At 39.6% G+C, this 19,671-nt stretch overlaps 2 protein-coding genes and 2 pseudogenes across 2 annotated transcripts; 1 reads left to right on the forward strand and 3 right to left on the reverse strand.

Moving 5' to 3' along the window:
• The first annotated feature begins 6,864 nt into the window (after positions 1 to 6,864).
• On the forward strand, positions 6,865 to 7,623 carry LOC125581524 (annotated as a pseudogene).
• Positions 7,624 to 9,107: 1,484 nt separating this feature from the next.
• On the reverse strand, positions 9,108 to 12,409 carry LOC106380864 (annotated as a pseudogene).
• A 737-nt stretch (positions 12,410 to 13,146) lies between these two features.
• On the reverse strand, positions 13,147 to 13,770 carry LOC106377841. Its single transcript, XM_013818073.1, has one exon. The coding sequence runs from the start codon at positions 13,768 to 13,770 to the stop codon at positions 13,147 to 13,149; it is 624 nt and encodes a 207-aa protein (XP_013673527.1).
• Positions 13,771 to 13,778: 8 nt separating this feature from the next.
• Positions 13,779 to 14,414, reverse strand: LOC106377842 (ATP-dependent DNA helicase PIF4-like). The gene has a single exon (XM_013818074.1). It carries the CDS (start codon positions 14,412 to 14,414, stop codon positions 13,779 to 13,781), a length of 636 nt encoding a protein of 211 aa, XP_013673528.1.
• Between the last annotated feature and the right edge of the window lie 5,257 nt (positions 14,415 to 19,671).

Genomic DNA, 19,671 nt, shown 5'->3' on the forward strand with positions numbered 1-19,671 from the left:
CATTAACATTCTTCATCTCGTTTACAAGAAAACAATAACAAAACCTCTCAAACCAAGAAAAATAAGCCCAAAGGTTCTTTCTCAATGATTCTAATAAAATCATTAACAACATCTTTCTAAATGTCTTTCTCGAGGCATTGTATGCATGAATTGCTCTTTTTCTTAGATAAATTTTATATAATGATCCTGCTCCTATTCTTGAGTGTGAGTCACCAATAAAGATGCATTGAAAACCTTTTTTCTTCACATTAGACCATCTTCTCCCACCAAGCCAAATGATTGAGATCAATTATCCATTTGCAAGAATTCATCTTGTATGTGTGTTTGAATAAATGTGAGGGTTGGCTAAGGAACTTGTTGGTTGAATGGTCATGTAACTTGTGTAAAGATAAAAGAGTCTTGATAGGCATTGAGAAGCTAGAGTGCACTAAGAGAGTTGCTCATGCTATTTGCTATGTTTTCCTTGGGATGTTAAGTTGAAGGTTAGAAAGTGTTCTTTTGGTTATGAGCTTCCATTTTCAAACTTCTTCTCTTTGGGTTCTTAAAAGTTTACTTGTTGACAAGTAAATGACTAGTGTGGCAGAGTTGATAACTTGTGAATTTGCATGATTTTAACATCTCTGTTAGCTCATTTTAATAATTCTAGGTTGCATTTAAGTCTTAATATTGCATTTACATACATAATTGCATAAATAGGGTCTAAAGTACACACTTGAGAAGTTTGGAGTCAAATCGCAAGGTTAATCGTGCAATTTACAAAGTTTATGGCCAAATTGAGAACTATCAAGAGGTGGAGGATCATTCTGCAAATGCGAGGGGTCTAATATGATCAATTGAAAGATTCTGGGTCAATTCGAGAGGTCCTTTGTACAAATCCAAATGTTTGGGGCTGAATTGAAAAGAGAGGAAACTCGACGGACCAAGGTCGCAAATTGATAGAACATCTCCATCAAAGAAGACGATCAAAGCTTGGTCACGGAGGAGGAGCCCAAGGTTGCGCCGGCGAAGCTTGTTCTCACGGCCAGGGAAGTCGGAGGTCGCGACGGTGCCGGTTTGTCGCGAGATCCTTGTCGACAGCGAGGGTACGAGCAACTTTCAGTGGCCGAGTGAGACGACGACCATGCAGAGAAGGTTGATTTGGAGCTTCCGTGCTATGGTTGCTCACGAATCGAACTTGTGACGGAGAAGGAGGCGTAGATGCGGGTTGAGCCAAGGTCAGGGTCGTCGGAGCTTGATACAAGTGACCAGACATTGTGGCCTGAGATCGTGAGAAGAAGCTATGAGTGTAAGTCAAAGAACACGTTTTTTTTTGTTGGCCGGTGATGGACAGTGAAGTAGAAAAGAAAGGCTAGAGTTGTTTTGTCAACAACTACTTCTCACCTACCTCTCAAACTCATCCTATAAATACATGGTGCTGCTTCACGTTCAATATTATCCCAAAAACAAAAGAAAGCGAGAACAAAAGAAGAAGAGAGTGCGAGAGAAAATAAGAGAAAAAATAATAATTTGTGAGAAAAAAATCTCTCTAAGAAATTAAGTGTAATTTCTTGAGTGTATTTGGGGTCGGGTGTGAGTTGAGAGCTTGTAAAAATTTCCCGGGTTGACAATAAAAGATCTGTAGCAGGTCCGCAGACGTATGCAAGATTGGCCGAACTCCGTTAACAATTTTGTGTGTGTTTTTCCGCTCCCGTAAATTCTGGTTTACCGCAAAATTTGACTGCATATTTCCTAACAACTGGTATCAGAGCTTGAGTTACGGTGATCGGTCAAATTTTTGCGGAGTTACTATTCACGTGAACAGTAATTCGTGAATAGTGAATTTTGTCGGTAACATTGGCTTGTCGACAAAAGTGTTCTAATACACGGTGGTTCCAGAAACGATGGGAGGCGAAGACGGTTCGGCGCACAGTGTCGGAAAATTTGACGGTACAGATTATGCATTTTGGAGAATGCAAATTGAAGATTATCTGTACGGAAAGAAGCTTCATCAACCGCTGAGCAAGAAGCCTGAGAAGATGGATAAGGATGAGTGGGAGCTCCTTGACAGACAAGTTCTGGGTGTTATAAGGTTAACACTGTCGAAAAACGTTGCTCACAACGTTGCGAAGGAAAAGACCACGGAAGGACTCATGAAAGTTCTCTCGGATATGTATGAGAAACCTTCGTCAAATAATAAAGTGTTTCTCATGAAGAAACTCTTTCATTTGAAGATGGAAGAAGGTGGTCTGGTTGCCGCACATGTGAACGATTTCAACACGATTGTCAACCAACTGTCATCAGTTGAAATCGAGTTTGACAATGAAGTGCGAGCACTGATTCTGTTGGCATCTCTGTCAAATAGTTGGGAGCCGATGACGGCAGCGGTTAGTAATTTTGTGGGTACTCAGAAGCTTAAGTTCAATGATGTTAGAGATTGTATCCTTTCGGAGGAAGTTCAAAGGATAGACTCTGGGGAAGCATCAACGAGCTCTGCTTTCAACGTGGAAAACAGATGGAGAAAACCAGATAGAAATAACCGGAGTAATGGCAGATCGAAGTCAAGGAATGGACGGGGTCAGTCTAAATTCAGGCAACCGGCAGAGTGCTGGAATTGTGGAAAGACAGGTCACATTAAGAAGAATTCCCGAGCACCACCGAAGAAGGAAGACAACACTAGAGGCGGAGCCAATGCAGTGACACGTGAAATCGCAGATGCATTGGTAGTGTCTGTTGATTCCCCGAGGAAAATTGAAGCTCGTGATGCAACTGCAAATACCACCAAAGCGTCAATCTCCTATATCGATAGTCCAGTCGATTCATGGGTGCTTGACTCAGGAGCGTCGTTCCACACCACACCGCACCATAACATCATTGAAAATTATGTTGCGGGAAATTACATAAAAGTATATCTTTCTGATGGATTACCTTTGGACATCGTTGGTATTGGAGATATCAACCTGAAGATGTCAGACGGATGTGTGTGGAAGATTACAAAGGTCAAACATGTGCCAAAGTTGATGCGAAATCTGATCTCAGTAGGTCAACTTGATGATACGGGGCACAATGTTAATTTTGGTGGTGGAGCCTGGAGAGTCAAGAAAGGTTCCATGGTGGTGGCTAGAGGTCATAAAAGAGGCACTCTTTATATGACGACGAGTTATCAAGACACTGTTGCTGTTGTCGAGAATGTCAAACAGATCAAGTTGTGGCATTGTTGGTTGGGGCACATGAGTGAGAAAGGGATGAAACTCATGGTGGGAAATGGCGCTCTTCCGGATCTGAAGATGGTGGATCATCAGATGTGTGAAAGCTGCATCCTTGGGAAAAAGAAACGAGTTAATTTCTGTAAAGGAGGAAGATAGCCAAAATCTGAGAAGTTAGAGCTGGTGCACACTGGCGTGTGGGGATTCGCTCCTGTTGCATCGCTGGGAGGTTCATACTACTATGTGACCTTTATCGACGACTCCACAAGAAAGGTGTGGGTTTACTTCATGAAGAAAAAGCATGAAGTGTTTTCGGTTTTCAAAATATGGAAAGCCACGGTTGAGATTGAGACGAATCTCAAGTTGAAGTGTTTAAGGTCGGATAATGGTGGAGGGTACATCAGCGATGAGTTCAAGAGATATTGCGCTGATAATGGGATCAAGATGGAGAAGACTATTCCTGGGACACCTCAACAGAATGGAATAGCAGAAAGAATGAACTGAACCTTGAATGAGCGTGCAAGGAGCATGAGATTGCACTGTGGATTGCCGAAGACGTTTTGGGCAGATGCAATCAACACCGCAGCCTTCTTAATAAACAGAGGACCGTCTGTACCATTGGGATTTAAGATCCCTGAAGAAGTTTGGAGCGAAAGAAAGTAAACCTTTCTTATCTAAAGGTGTTCAGATGCTTAGCTTATGTTCACATTGATGATGCTGCAAGAAGTAAACTTGACTTGAGGTCTAAGAAGTGTTACTTCATCGGCTATGGTAACGCAGAGTTTGGTTACCGGTTTTGTGATGATGAAAATGGAAAGATCATCCGCAGCAAGAATGTTGTGTTCAATGAAGAAGTGTTGTACAAGGATAAGCTAAGAGAAGGCTCGGAGAGGAAAGGGTCTGGAGCTGTTGACTTAGAAGATATCCTGACACCGAAGTTGCCACAGGATACCACAATAGCATAAGAAGAAATCTCTCAAGACGAGAGTGGTGAAGCTGAAGAAAGTGATGATTCTGAAGTGGTCCCATATACACCAGTCACGGAGTTACGACGATCAAGCAGAATCATCAAAAAGCCAGTAAGATTTTCTCCATCGCTCAGCTACATTCTGCTCACAGACAGAGGCGAGCCTGAATGTTATGAGGAAGCTATACAAGTTGATGAGTCGATCAAGTGGGAGCTTGCAATGAACGACGAGATGGACTCATGGTTATCCAATCACACGTGGGAGTTAGCAGATTTGCCTAAGGAGAAAAAGGCATTGCATAACAAGTGGGTCTACCGAATTAAAGAAGAACCTGATGGGAGTAAGCGCTATAAAGCGAGGCTTGTTGTGAAGGGATTCCAACAAAAAGAAAGCGTTGACTACACTGAAATCTTCTCTCCTGTAGTCAAGATGGTAACCATCATAACGGTTCTTGGGCTGGTAGCACAAGAAGATCTGCATCTTCAACAGATGAATGTGAAGACGACATTTCTTCACGGTGATTTGGATGAGGAAATTTATATGAAGCAACCCAAAGGCTTTGAGATCAAAGGGAAGGAAAGCCTTGTTTGCAAGCTGAAAAGGAGTTTGTACGGCTTAAAACAAGCTCCAAGACAGTGGTATAAACGGTTTGACAGCTTTATTAAAGGTGTCGGTTTCTTGAGGTGTGAAGATGACCACTGTTGTTACTTCAAGAGGCTTGAAGAGTCCTACTTGATATTGCTTCTATATGTCGATGACATGCTGATAGTAGGAGCAGACTTGCACGAGATAAATAGCTTGAAGACGAAACTCTCAGAAGATTTTGCGATGAAAGACCTTGGAGAAGCAAGACAGATTCTAGGGATGAGAATCAGTAGAAGCAAGGAAGGTCTTAAGCTATCACAAGAGGAGTATGTGAAGAAAGTCCTCAAGAGGTTTAACATGGATGACGCGAAGCCGGTCAGTACTCCCCTGGCAAATCATTTTCGGTTATCCAGAGAACAGTCTCCAAAAACGGAAGAATATATGGCATATATGGATAAAGTTCCATATGCTTCTGCTATAGGCAGCCTAATGTACGCAATTATATGTACAAGGCCAGACATTGCACATGCAGTGGGAGTCGTCAGCAGATTTATGAGCAATCCAGGAAAGGAACATTGGGAAGCCGTTAAGTGGATTTTCAGATATCTAAAAGGAAATCCAAGCTTATCACTATGTTTCACGAAGTCTGAGATGGGATTGCAGGGATATGTTGATGCTGACAATGGAGGTGACGTTGACAGCACGAAGAGCACAACCGGGTATGTCTACACCTTTGGCGGTACTGCAATTTGTTGGGTTTCAAAGTTGCAGAAAATTATATCTTTATCAAGCTGTGAAGCTGAGTATGTTGCGGTAACGGAGGCAACAAAATAGATGATATGGCTACAATCTTTTCTAGAAGAGGTAGGTCACGACCAAGGAAAAAGTGTGTTATACTGTGATTGTAAAAGTGCCATCGATTTGGCAAAGAATCCGGTTTACCATGCTCGCACGAAGCACATACATCGTCTGTATCATTTCATCAGATCGGCGTTGGAAGATGAAATGTTGGTGCTTGAGAAGATACCAGGAAGCAAGAATCCGGCAGACATGCTGACGAAGGTCGTGCCGTATGATAAGCTGAGGTTGTGTGCAACCTCAGTTGGCTTGTTGGAGTAACAAGCTGGGAAGACCTGCTACATTGATCAAGATGTGAAGACAGATTGAAATCAGTCTTCAAGTGGGAGACTGTAAGTCAAAGAACACGTTTTTTTGTGTTGGCCGGTGATGGACGGTGAAGTAGAAAAGAATGGCTAGAGTTGTTTTGTCAACAGCGGAGATTGACGAAGATGAAGAATCGTGGAGGAAGCTTGCACGGCTGTGGGCTACGGTGGAGAGCTTCCACTTGAGTTTGATTCAGCGAGTTCAAAGGAGCGAGGTGCTGTGGTCGCTGTATCTCAGACGCACCTTGGAGCGGACCTGCAACGCGGGAAGAAGAAGCTGCGCATACTTGGACAAACTCGATGTCAATATCAGAGCGGCTTAGTGAAACGGGATGCATAACCCGCTCGGGAGAAGACAAATACAAGAAATCAATTGGTTGACCAGTTATCTCCGGTTTGACCCGGTTTACTTCAACTGAACCAGGACGAATTTAGACCTCTTATAAATAGTTTTAGCCTCCAAAAACCCTAATTTATCTCATTTTCTCTCAAGACTTTGTCTAAACTTGTAAAAGCTTGAATCTTTTGATAATCTAAGGAAATACTTCATCTTATATTTGTGTTTCTCTTGCTCATTAACATGATTAGCCTTGATCCTTACATGGGTTTAAGGTTTCTCATGGAGATTAGTGAGTAGTGAACTTGTGATTCATGGGTTAGGTAGATTAGGGTGATTAAGTGGATATTTAGGAAGTTTATTGTTTGATTAACATTGTTCTATGCTTGATAAGTGTTCATAATGCTATATTAGACTTGATCACTCTCATCTAGACCTTAAGTTATTTTACGCCCGGAAGATGTTTGTTAAAATGCTTGAATGAACTTAGCATTGTCTTTTACATATTTGGCCAACGGCAGTTGATGTCCGAGATGTTTAATTGGTTAGTAGACTTGTGATTTTTGCATGCTTGAATGTGTTAGCCAACGGGAGTTGATGTAAGGGGAGGTTTGAGCGTCTGATATAGTATGTTGTTGTTATGCTCACAGAATCGTCCTCGTCTCCTTTTCACGTTCTATCTCAAAAATTCCTGGGAGAAATTCCTCTTCTCGGCTCCTGAATACGACGATGATAAATCCTCCAGTGTCTTGGCAAGATACGACATGACGATCTCGGATCTCGACGGTTTCGTCTGCTTTAGAAGTGTTGTTCTTTGAAACCCGTTCATAATAATAAGATCACCGTCTATATAATCCCACCACTGGACAGATTATGAAGGTGCCTGACGTTACATCCGACAGAAGATACGTGGACGCACTTATTGCGTATGATACAGTCGAGGATCAGTACAAGGTGTTATGCGTGAAGATGTTTGACCGTAAAATGCAACAACAACAGGAGCATTTCGTGTGCACTCTGAGTTCATCTCAGAAACAAGAGTGGAGAATGATCGAGAACAGGACATGAGATAATTACGAATGTGTCTTCTTCGGATATATATGCATTGATGGTGATCTATACTACAGAGTTGATCAGTCAAGAATAGTTAGAGCACGTACAACGCTGCTCCTTAGCACGTTCCTTAAGGTTAATCCTTAAGGTTTTGGATTAAACAAACATTAAAAAAACCGGACGAGCGAAGGATTAATCCTTGGTTAAGAGAACGAAGGAGCAAGTCCTTCATGCGCTGGCAACAGCTGATTGGTTCCGGTTTAGGGTTGGTTTGGTTAGGGGGTGGAAATAACGCGAGCCGCGTCATTATCGTTTCAAGCAGAAAAAAAAGCAGAGTCGAGAGAGAGGCGATAACATAGGCGATTCGCGATCGACTTTCTTGAAGGTGAATCCGAGCTTTTAGTTAATTTTTTTCCTTCTCTAGTTGATGCATGTCGATTTCATCACTCGAATGGGTTCAATTGTTTGGTTTTAATAGCTTTAGGGTTTCAAATCGGATTTGGGATTTCAATCGAAATTAGGGTTTTCTTCTGGGTTTAAAATTTTCTTCTTTTTCAATTCGCTTGTTTGTTGTTATCCTCGCGATTAAAGGTTAGAGATTGAAAAAATCGGATTGGGGATTTATATAGATTTATAGTTTTCTTCTCGGTTTGCTCTTGATTCTCATCTTCTATATCCTCTTGTCTACCATCTTTGCTGACCACTCTAGGTGTCTCTCTCTCTGTCTCTCGATTTTATTTGATTTTTTGATTTGCTTCTTATCATCATCGTTTATGTTTGATTTCGATTCGTCGTAGGTTTTGAACCCACTACCCGAGTTTAGGAATGTTTTAGTTCTTGTCTTTGTTACGGATTATAAGTGTTAGTTTTGCTTGTTGTAGTCATGTTTTACTTTTGCTTGTTGTGATTGTTGATTTTCTTTGTGATTGTTGTTGTGTATCTTCGCTTACATGATTTTTTATTTCAGGTTTAAGAAACATGGGCCAAGACTATAGCTACACCCAGCCTTCTTCATCAGATGAGTTTGATAATACATCACTTCTTCTTGCTGAAGCCGCTATGTACGCCGATGAAGCTGTAAGGATTCCAATTTCGGGATCACCATTGTACACATATTTTTCACAAGAATTCTTAACTATTAAAAAAAAAAAATTAATACTATTCTAATCCTAAGGATTCCACAATGGGTATCACCATTGTGGATGCTCTTAGATTCGATGTTAGAGCAGAGAAGATTGAGATTTTTAAAACACCCAAAAAGCCGCATCTCTCGATAGCATACAACTCAGCTCTAATAAATTACAATGGTAAATTGGGACGTTTAGTAGGTTCTTGCACAAACAATTTGGTGACATTGTGGGTTCTTGAGGATGTTGAGAAACGAGAATGGTCGAGCATGACACATGCCTTACCTTATCAGTGTGGATCTATTCATAGGGTTTTCGTAGTGTGTGAATTTGGGATGCATGCGGGCTCTAATATGATGTTTCGTCCACTATTTCGTGTTTGTTATTATGATTTTAATAAAAGAAATAGAAAAAAAGTGGAGATCCGAGGAATGGAGGATGGTGATCTCAGAGGTATCCATGGGTTCGGTGTACTAACTGGTTATACATGTCACATTGAGAATATTAGGTTCTTGTGAGCGATTTTTTTTTTATTATTATTATTATTATTAGAGATTTTTCATTTAAACATATGATAAGCTTCTCAACTGATGTCTATGAAGTGGATAGAAAGTTCCATACAAAACATATGCAAACTTACAATAGGTGTAAATATATTCTTTGTTTTTATTGTACAAGAGAAGAAAGAGAAGTGGGAGAAATCTGCCTTCGGCTTCTTATTTCATTGACGAAAATAAGGTTTATCCAAACAAAACAAAAAGACAAAAGTGTAACGGTGGATCATTCATTAAAGTAAGGGAAAACAAAACCTCCTACAACGATTCTGTGTGTGTGTGTGTGTGTGTCTACCTAATTTTAAATCTATAATATAGTAAACAACTGCCAATTCATTGGAGCTGTCTTAGATAGTGTCACATGGAAAAGCAATAGTGTTATATTAAGGCCCATTCGTTATCTGTTCTTTCCTCCTTTACAGATTATCCTTTGGACAATTTCATCAAAAAAAAAAAAAAGATTATCCTTTGGACCTTCCTGTAACCAAAACATACAATTAACAACATTATCAACACACATATTCTCAAATTGGTTATACATCCACTATATATGACTCACAGACTCCGAAAATGATAGTAACCAAAGCAACTTTAGTATTTAATAATCAAGTTACTAGTATATGCAAGTTGTTGGTCCGTATTATATGGAAACACTAGTATATAAAAACGATGAGGTGGGTTTTGTTACCTGATACTTGCAAGGAGAAAACAAATCCCAGAAGACGTTCCATTTAATACGTATATTTATATAAATATAACTGTATCGTAAGTATATATATGTACAAGTGTTGATAGTCTTCTAATATTAGCTATTTGAGTCTCTCTTGTAGAAGGATCTTCTGGTATCTGGTAAACACATTTTTACAAGCTGAAACCTGCCATTAGATTACCACAAACTAGCCCTGAGACGGATCCGAATATCCGGGAAATTTAGGGTATCCGGATCCGTGGATTTAATATCCGGATCCGGATTCGTGGTTTCTGAATATCCGGATTTCGGATATCCGTCTCGATATTCTATTATCCGCAGATATCTGGATCCGGATTCGTCAAAATAATTAAAAATAATTTTTTTAACAAAAAATACTAATTTTTTTAATATAATACATAAATTAAATATTTATAAACATATTTATATATGTTTATAATATTGTAAAAACTAAAATATAATATTATAAGATTAATTCATGTATAAATATTAATATATCAAATATAAATATTAATAAAATTTAAAAATTTAATGTATTTTAAAAATACGGATCCGGATCCGGATCTAAAAATTAAGATATCCGGATCCGGATTCGGTTTGCACGGATCCAAGATTTTATCCGGATTCGGATCCGGGCACCCCGGATATCTTATTTTCGGAACGGATCCGGAGCGGATCTCGGATCGAATCCGGATCTCGGATAATAAGTCTCAGGCCTACCGCAAACCCAACAATTAAAACCTTACAATTATATTTACTAGTCACAGTTCATTAAAAATAACCATGAGGCGAGTCTTAAATTAGGTGTTAGTGACATTGTCATGACCTAGTAGATTAGTAAAGCAATCCAATCCATCATTATTCACCTCACACGGTTCCCACTAGGAAACATTTCCATTTAGGAAAATGTGATTTATTCTTTTGAGGGCCCTATTAATCCTACTTATTCGTCACTATCTATTTTTAAGTAAATTATTTTAAGCATAAAAAGGTGTTAATCAAAATAAAATTTGGTCTTTTGGTTGGGAGTGAAAAATCAAACCTTCTAAATTGAGTAGTCATTTCCAAACCTATAAGCGACATACAAACTTCGAGAACCCAAATATGTGTAAATTTAATATATAAGGGCATGATTAGTGGAAGTCTCTGCTTTTGGATCATTAATACACATATATTTATATATATATATTATATATGCGTATATAATTGTGGGAAACCCAAACCGAAAGTTTCTTAATTAAGGAATTTTCGGTTTGAGTTTCCGTAAAGTTCTTACCCCGTAATTATAAACACATATATAGAATATATATATAAATATATGTGTATTAAAAATGCAAAAGCAAGATCCAAGGACAAGGACCCCAAATAATCATGCCTGATGTCACATGCCATTTCTGACCGAGTCTGGTTTTTATAAGTGGTAGAAGAAGAGCATCTCAGATATTTTTAAAATAAAAAAATACAAAATATTTAAATTAGTACTACTAATGTTTCTGTAACGGTAAAATTAATTAAATTAAATTGAATGACGAAAGAATAATCAAACGTTGAGAAACTTACGGATTCGATGTCGATCTTGAAGACTAAGATCTTTCTTCTCTCTCTACAACTCGTTCTGTACGCCACAATGATATGACCGATGGCTAAGACCCACGAACACACAAACAGAGCCACTTCCACTGTTCTAAACTTTCCTCCCCGTCTCCGACCACTGGCTCGCCGAACACAACAGCTGCCTTAAAAGACCCGTAGATTAATGAACATATCGAGCATATCATCGTTATGGTCAGATATGGTCCCCTTGATAGCTTTGGTCCGTCACAGAGCCCGTAAACACCTGTCATAAAAAAACATATAAAATAACAATTTTTAAGAACAGAGCTATGGGTTTTTGATAAAGAAGCTTGTGGGGATACTTACAGAGAATAATGGCAGATCTAATGATGGAGATGAGAGGAATATCGATGAGGGAGTATCTGAAATCGTAGTTGCTTATATGAGAAGAAACAGTCGACGGAGAAAGACGAAGGAGAGAAGAGAAGGATGAGAGGATGATGGAGGGTAGGACGGCGTCTGCGACAGAGAGGAAGATAGGAGCAGAGAAGAGGATAAAAGAGAGGAACATAGTGAAGAGAACGAAGATGGTCTTGATGCATCTCCAAAGAGAAGATGAGTATCTTCTTGTTTTGCTGATCTCTTCTTTGCTAATCAGACCCATTTTTGATTTTCTTGTCTGTGTGTTTTAATTTTTGTTATTTGCAGAGGGTTTGTATTTGATGCAAGTGTGATTTGCTTATAGAGAGAGGTTTTTGTAGAGAGGGTTTTTAAAAGGGTCGAAGAAAATAAAAAATTGACAATGCTGTCGATATAGCTGATGTGTAATTTGTGTCTTAAATAAATATTTTTGACCATTATAATGACATTTTCTGTTGAATTAAAACATTTGATATGATATGATATTGTTTTGGTCGTCTTTTGCCAGGAGATATTATTCTGCAGGAGAACTTTGGTTATGACTGAATGTCATTTCTAGAGTAAAATTTTAAGGTGGGAAATGTTTTATTCCTGGTCACTCAACAAAATTATTCATTTCGTCTGATTACTATTTAGATAAAGTAAAACATAGATACATATTTACTCTCTCTTCCATAAGAATAAACATATTTAGGTTGTAACTAGATGTTAATAAAAGGAATAAGTGGAATTAAAGGAATGATAATTAGTGAAATCTAATGGAATAGAATTAGTATTCCATTTGTTTCAGAGCTATTTTTACGTGGAATGATTTTTCAAAAGAATGTTGATTTTTTTTTTGAATGGAAAAGAATAATATGCAATGAGATAGAATATTCATTCTTTTTTTTCATTGCAGCTGGCGAACATTTTGTGGAATGAGAAAGAATTAATCATTCATGAGGTATCCATCATCAGAGAAGGAGTTTTAACTCTGATTCATTTCTGTTGATAACTCGAGTACTGCATAGCAGATAAATGTGAATTATTAGATAGATAACCACTAAAGAAACCTTCAATGAGATTCTGAGTTTTAAATTTTACTTACTCTCATGGGAACGAAGGCGGTTGAAGATTTCTTTGTAGACTATGTTCTTCACTTTTTGTTTGTGTGAGTCTTCGCCTTTGATGATTTTTAGTCATGCTTTGCTTGTTACACGTGAGAGGGCCACATAGAGTTGACCATGTGCGAAGACCGGTCTACGTAGATATAGGATTACCTCTTTTAAGCTTTGCCCCTGGCTTTTGTTGATTGTCATTGCATAACACAATCTGATAGGAAATTGTTGTCGACGTAAAGTGAATGGTAGCTTTGTTTCACCATGCAAGAGGACAATTCTTGGGATCAAAACTTTTTTTCCAATGTGTGAGCCAGTAATTATATTTGCCTTAAGCACTCTTTCGCCTATGTGGGTTAGGATCATACGGGTACCATTACATAATCCTTTTTTTTATTTATGTTTCGCAGAAGCATAATCGGGGCCCCAACTTTGAGAGTGAGTTTATGAGATGGCAATCCTGGAAACTCCATGGAATTGAGATTATATTGAGTTTCCGAAACCTCAAGGCTATCGTAACTGTAGTAGTCTCTTGACTCCCCGTCGGTTTGGAGATTGTATATGCATTGATTTCATCGACTGTATCATTTCGGGGTGTAAGTATAGCTTTATCAGTGTAGGAAATTTGGGAGGCCTTTATTTTGTTGACATCACCATACGAGGCATCGACAAGTTGTTTTAATGACTCATCCTTAGTCTCTTGGACCAATGAGTTGTCGACGATTACCATTTGGTCATGGTAGGCATCATCCTCATCTTCTTGTCCTGATTCTGGACGACCTTCCCCGACTTTGAGAAGCCACTCAGAGAACTCTTTCTCATCCTGATTGACTCGCATATTTGCTTTTAAAGAGAACTTGTGGCAGCTATTCCATAGATATGAATGACTTATCGAAACTAAGACAGTATCAGCTCTACTACCTTGTGGAATTACTGGTAGGATCTGCCTAAAATCACCACCTAACAAAACTGTTTTGCCTCCAAAAGTTAGATCCTTTGCAGGTGGAATTTTCATAGACATTATGTCCTTCAAAGTTTGTCTAGTGCTTCGAAAGCATGCTTGTCTGTCATAGGTGCCTCATCACAAATTATGAGGTCCGTTTTCTCAATTAGTTCAGCCAGCATTGTTCCTGGTGTGATTTTGAAGAGCTTATTTTCGTCGAGCTTCAAAGGAATATTAAAGCGAGAATGAGATGTTCTCCCGTTTGGTAGTAGCAATGCGGTTATTCCTGAAGAAGCAACCGGGAGAACGATTTGTTTTCTCGAGCGAAGTCTGGATATAATGGTTTGGTATAGGAATGTTTTTCCTGTGCCACATGCGTCATATACAAAGAATAGTTTTCCATCCTTTTTTTCAACAGAGTCTAAGACTGATTCGTAAATCGCACGCTGCTCGGCATTAAGTAAGTTGTACTGCCTGTCATGTCTTAGTGTTTCCTCGGCAACATCGTAATCCATTTCTTGGCTCCACAAACTGTTCCCCAATTCTTTTAGCAAAACATGTTTGATCTTTGGCATCTCTTTAATATCATTTAATGAGCGGTCATGCATGTGCATCAACTTTTCCACTTCTATTAACGTGTATTGCTCAAGGGTCTCATCATCCAGTTCCAAATTTGTGTGACCTAAGATCCTTTGCCTCTTGTGAAGTATGTTCTCGCTCATTGATTTCCATGAGTGTTCTCATAGGTCTTTAGGGCTTGCAACGAAGCAATTGGTTAGGAATATGACAAACATATCGCGGAGTTGGTATGGGGTGGCTGTTTTAGCACCCTCTGACATACTCTCGTGCCATTCAACATCATTGTCCAAATAGCCTCGTGCGTGGCAAACTGATTTGAAGTCAGGGTATTTCACGTCGTTAAACGTTTTTAGCTATTTATAACTTCTAGGACCCTTCATCTTATTAATGAGGATCCTCAGATAGTATCGATCTCCTGCTGATAGATGGACAGCCACGATTCGCCCAATGGTTTTTCCTTTCTTACGTTCAGACCAGACTTTGGTACTGTTGTTCCCTACGAAATATTCTGGTATTTGCACATAAGTTAATGTCCGTGCAAACTCTGACCTTCTGCATAAGACCATCCATTCAGTAAACATTGTCTTCTCAATACCTGGTTTGCGGATTACACGGCCGAGGTTATCAGTTGCTTTAATTGTGATGTTATGTTCGCCTTCTAAGTGAATGATAAGCTTCTCAACTGATGGCTTTCTTTTGTGTATGTGGAATGCGAAAATCCGCCACATAGACTCACAAGCTGATAAATACCGAGCATCGATGTAGTCTTGGATCTCATTCCGTTGCTTCATCAATATTTCCTTTGGCGGAGGCTTATCAAGACAATTTGCTTGTTTTTTGCTTGTGAGCTGAAAACAATGGAAACCATCACAAAACACCTGATTGTAAGAGATTAGAGAGCAAACCTGACTGTAATCTGCGAGACGCTTCTCTTGATCAGAAGTATTTCTCTATGTGTCTTCTTTCCGTGCTACGCGCAGATTGTGTATTCCCAATTTTGTTCGTTTACCTATTTGTTATATTTTTATTGATTTTTTTTGCATTAACATTTTTCTAACCTCTAAATTTGATTTTGTATTTCAAACAGTTGTTTCTGTTTTTTTTAAATAGTCGTTTCCGTTTCAGCATTTTCAACTAAATATTTTTATAAATTTTCTATTTAGTTTTAAAATTTATAAGATTGTATTTTTAATATTGATATCTTCTCAATTTGCATTGTTTTAACCATTCATTCTAGCATATGCTGACCATTTAGGATAGCATTTAGATATGTTTAGGATTGCATTGCATTACATATGTCCTTATCAGGTGATGGAGATTTCAATTGGTGACTTTGGAGCATTTAGAGATGGTTTGGAGGCAAAAAGGGGTGATTCTCGAGAAGGAGACGCATTGATCAAGTGTCCCAGCGGCATAAGGAAGTCCCAGCGGCCTTTTGGCCCCTCAAGAAGCCGCTGCCAGCGCTGAGAAACGGAGACCAAGTATGGGAGCGGCCTTACGCAGCGGTGTACCGAAGCCGCTGTAGACGCTCGAGAGATGAAGACTCGAGAAATGGAGACCAAGTGCGGGAGCGGCCTGACGCAGCGGTGTGACGAGACCGCTGGGAAAATACCTCCTTCCCTGCCGCGTTCGTACTTGTCGCAGCGGTGTACCGAAGCCGCTGTAGACGCTCGAGAGATGAAGACTTAAGAAATAGAGACCAAGTGCGGGAGCGGCCTGACGCAGCGGTGTGACGAGACCGCTGGGAAAATACCTCGTTCCCTGCCGCGTTCGTATTTGTCGCAGCGGTGTGATGACGAAGCAAGTAAGCCGCTGCGAGTGTCCCAGCGGCTAGGCGGAGCGGTTTCACGTGGCCGCTGCGAGTCAAGAAAGTCAACATTTTCCGGGTTTGACCAGATAATTACCAATTTGTGTTTTGGTTAACCCAGGTTTGTTGGGTTAAACCAGGTTCGACTTTAAGCTACTATAAAGGTCCTTCAGACCTAATTGTAGGATCTTATCTTGTTTTCTATCAAATCACAAAAGAACTTTGAGGTGAAAGATTATATCTTGATCATTTCTCTCTTGTGATTGCTTGATTTTCTTGATCTATTATCATGTTTAGCACCAAATCATCTTTGATTCTTGGGCTCATCATAGAGAGTAGTGAGTAGTCATCTTTGGATTCATGGGTTAGGGAGATTAAGGGTGATTAAGCTAGATCTAAGGTGTTTAGGTATAGATCAATCTTATTCCTTGCTAGTAGAGGGGTTTTAATGCAATTTTAGAGTTGGCCTCTCCAAAGTTGAGCTCTAGGCATTTCATACCCGGAAGGTGTTTGATGAAATGCCTGAACCAACTCTCCTAAGCTTTTAACATCCTTTGCCAAAGGGAATTGTTATTAAAGGTGTTAAGATGGCTAGTAGACTTGAGATTAATGATTACTTAGGTAACATTCAACCAAAGGAATTTGATGCTTGAGTTATCTAGGTAAATGAGCATTCATCTAGGGATAGAGTTTGCTTAGGATTGTGTCTAGGCCTAAGGAAGATATAAATTGGTTAAAAGTTGACACCTTTAGGTTGAATCTTGATCACCCAAGATCAGTTCCCATAGCCCATGAGTTCTCCCTTCTTATAAGAAAGAAAGCTTGTGCCTTTATTGCATTTTAGGTAGTAAGTTAGTTTCAAATCATCTCAAAAACTGGTAGCACTTAGATTAAGCATGGTCTTGCATTCTCTTTGCATCATAATCACCTAGGATTGGTTCGACAATCTTTTATACTACATTGATTTGATCTTAGACCCTTGAAAAGTCTTGTATCAAATTGGCGCCGTTGCCAAATTCTAAGTTGATTGTGACATTGGGATTTAGTCATTTGCTTGAGACTAAGTCAATTTTTATTTAATCGTGTTATTGCTACTCTTTGTTCTTCTCTCTTTGAATTTCAAGTGTATGAACACAAGGAGCAGAGGTCCCGGTAGATTCAAGAGACAGCTTTTGGAGCAATACAAGGCTTTATTTGAGAAACAAATGAGTGAAGTTCAGATTACTATGCCCATAATTGATGCCTTCATGCTAGTGCCTCAATACAGCAAGTTCCTCAAGGATGCTGTAACTAAGAAGAAGAAGGAGATGGAAGGCATGGTGGTTCTTACTCATGAGTGTAGTGCTATTATCCAAAGGCTCCATCCCTAAGAAGCTTGAAGATCCAGGAAGCTTTACTTTACCTTGTGCCATTGGGCAATTTACTTTTGAGAGGTGTCTATGCGATTTGGGAGCAAGTGTGAGCCTTATGCCTCTCTCCATTGCTAAAAGGCTTGGCTTTACACAATACAAGAAGTGTAGACTCTCTCTTGTGCTACCTGATCGCTCAGTGAAGATTCCCATTGGTATCCTAGAAGATATCCCTGTCATGGTTGGAAATTGTGAGATCCCTACAGATTTTGTGGTGTTAGAGATGGATGAAGAACCAACAGATCCTTTAATATTGGGGAGACCTTTCTTGGCTACAGCAGGAGCAGTTGTGAATGTTAAGGAAGGGAAGATTGATCTTCACCTTGGAAAGGGAAACATTCTTCACTTTGACATCAAGGAGGTGATGAAGAAGCCTATTACTCAAAGCCAAGCATTTTACATTGAGGAGATGGAGGTGTTAGCTGATGAACATCTAGAGGAGTTGGCACTTGAAGACTCTCTACAACATGCCTTAACAATTGAGAGAGAGGTCCAAATGGTTGAGAACAAGGAAAGTGATGCTTATGTGAAGATGTTGGACTCTCACAGGGAGATTAGTGATGAAGAACAGAATGAGGAGCTTTCATATGAGGATCACCATGCTTCCCCAGCTACTCAACAAGAGAATCTCCAAGAGGATGATTGGAGTGAACTCAAAGCACCAAAAGTGGAGCTTAAACCTCTTCCCCATGGTGTAAGGTATGCTTTCCTTGGCCCTAATGAGACTTACCCTGTCATAGTGAGTAGTGAGCTTAGTGAAGATGAATTGTCTAAACTTTTGAATGAACTTAAAAAGTATAGAAAGGCAATAGGCTACTCACAAGATGATATTAAAGGGCTATCACCTTCTTTATGCATGCATAGGATACATCTAGAGGATGAATCTATGACTTCTATAGAACATCAAAGAAGGTTGAACCCCAATTTGAAGGATGTTGTTAAGAAAGAGATTCTAAAACTCTTAGATGCAGGAGTCATCTATCCTATTTCGGATAGCAAATGGGTGTCTCATGTGCATGTTGTTCCAAAAAAAGGAGGAATGACTGTGGTTAAAAATGATAAGGATGAACTAATACCAACAAGAACAATAACATGACATAGGATGTGCATAGATTATCGAAAACTTAACAAAACATCTAGAAAGGATCATTTTCCATTGCCATTCATTGATCAAATGCTTGAGAGACTTGCAAATCATCCATATTATTGTTTTCTTGATGGGTATTCAGGGTTCTTCCAAATCCCCATGCATCCAAATGATCAAGAGAAAACGACTTTCACATGCCCCTATGGTACCTTTGCTTATCGAAGGATGCCATTTGGGCTATGTAATGCTCCAGCCACTTTCCAAAGATGCATGATGTCTATTTTCTCTGATCTTATAGAGGATGTTGTGGAGGTGTTTATGGATGATTTCTCTGTCTACGGATCTTCGTTTTCTGCTTGTTTGTCAAATCTTAGCAGGGTCCTCAAGAGATGTGAAGAGACCAACCTTGTGCTGAACTGGGAGAAGTGTCACTTCATGGTTAAGGAAGGGATTGTGCTTGGACACAAGATTTCAGAGAGGGGGATTGAGGTAGACAAGGCCAAGATTGAAGTGATGGTTGGGTTAGCTGCACCAAAGACGGTTAAAGACATTAGAAGCTTCCTCGGTCATGCTGGATTCTATAGAAGATTCATCCAAGACTTCTCGATGATAGCAAGGCCAATGACTAAGCTTCTATGCAAGGAGGCTGCATTCGTCTTTGATTGGGAATGTCTACAAGCCTTCAAGAAGTTGAAGGAGAAGCTGGTTAGCGCCCCAATTGTGCAGCCACCAGATTGGTATCTCCCCTTTGAGATCATGTGTGATGCTAGTGACTATGCTATGGGGGCTGTTCTTGGTCAAAAGAAGGACAAGAAGACTCATGTGATCTACTATGCGAGTAAAACTCTTGATGAAGCCCAAATGAAGTATGCCACAACTGAGAAGGAGTTGCTAGCCATTGTCTACGCCTTTGAAAAGTTCAGAAGCTACTTAGTTGGGTCAAAGGTCATAGTCTACACTGATCATGCTGCATTGAGACACCTCATGGCCAAGAAGGATGCTAAGCCAAGGCTGTTGAGGTGGATCTTGCTGCTATAAGAGTTCGACCTTGAGATTAGAGACAAGCCAGGAGTTGAGAATAGTGTAGCAGATCACTT

Source organism: Brassica napus, chromosome C2 (genome assembly GCF_020379485.1).
Source record: "Brassica napus cultivar Da-Ae chromosome C2, Da-Ae, whole genome shotgun sequence".
Classification (NCBI taxonomy): Eukaryota; Viridiplantae; Streptophyta; class Magnoliopsida; order Brassicales; family Brassicaceae; genus Brassica; species Brassica napus.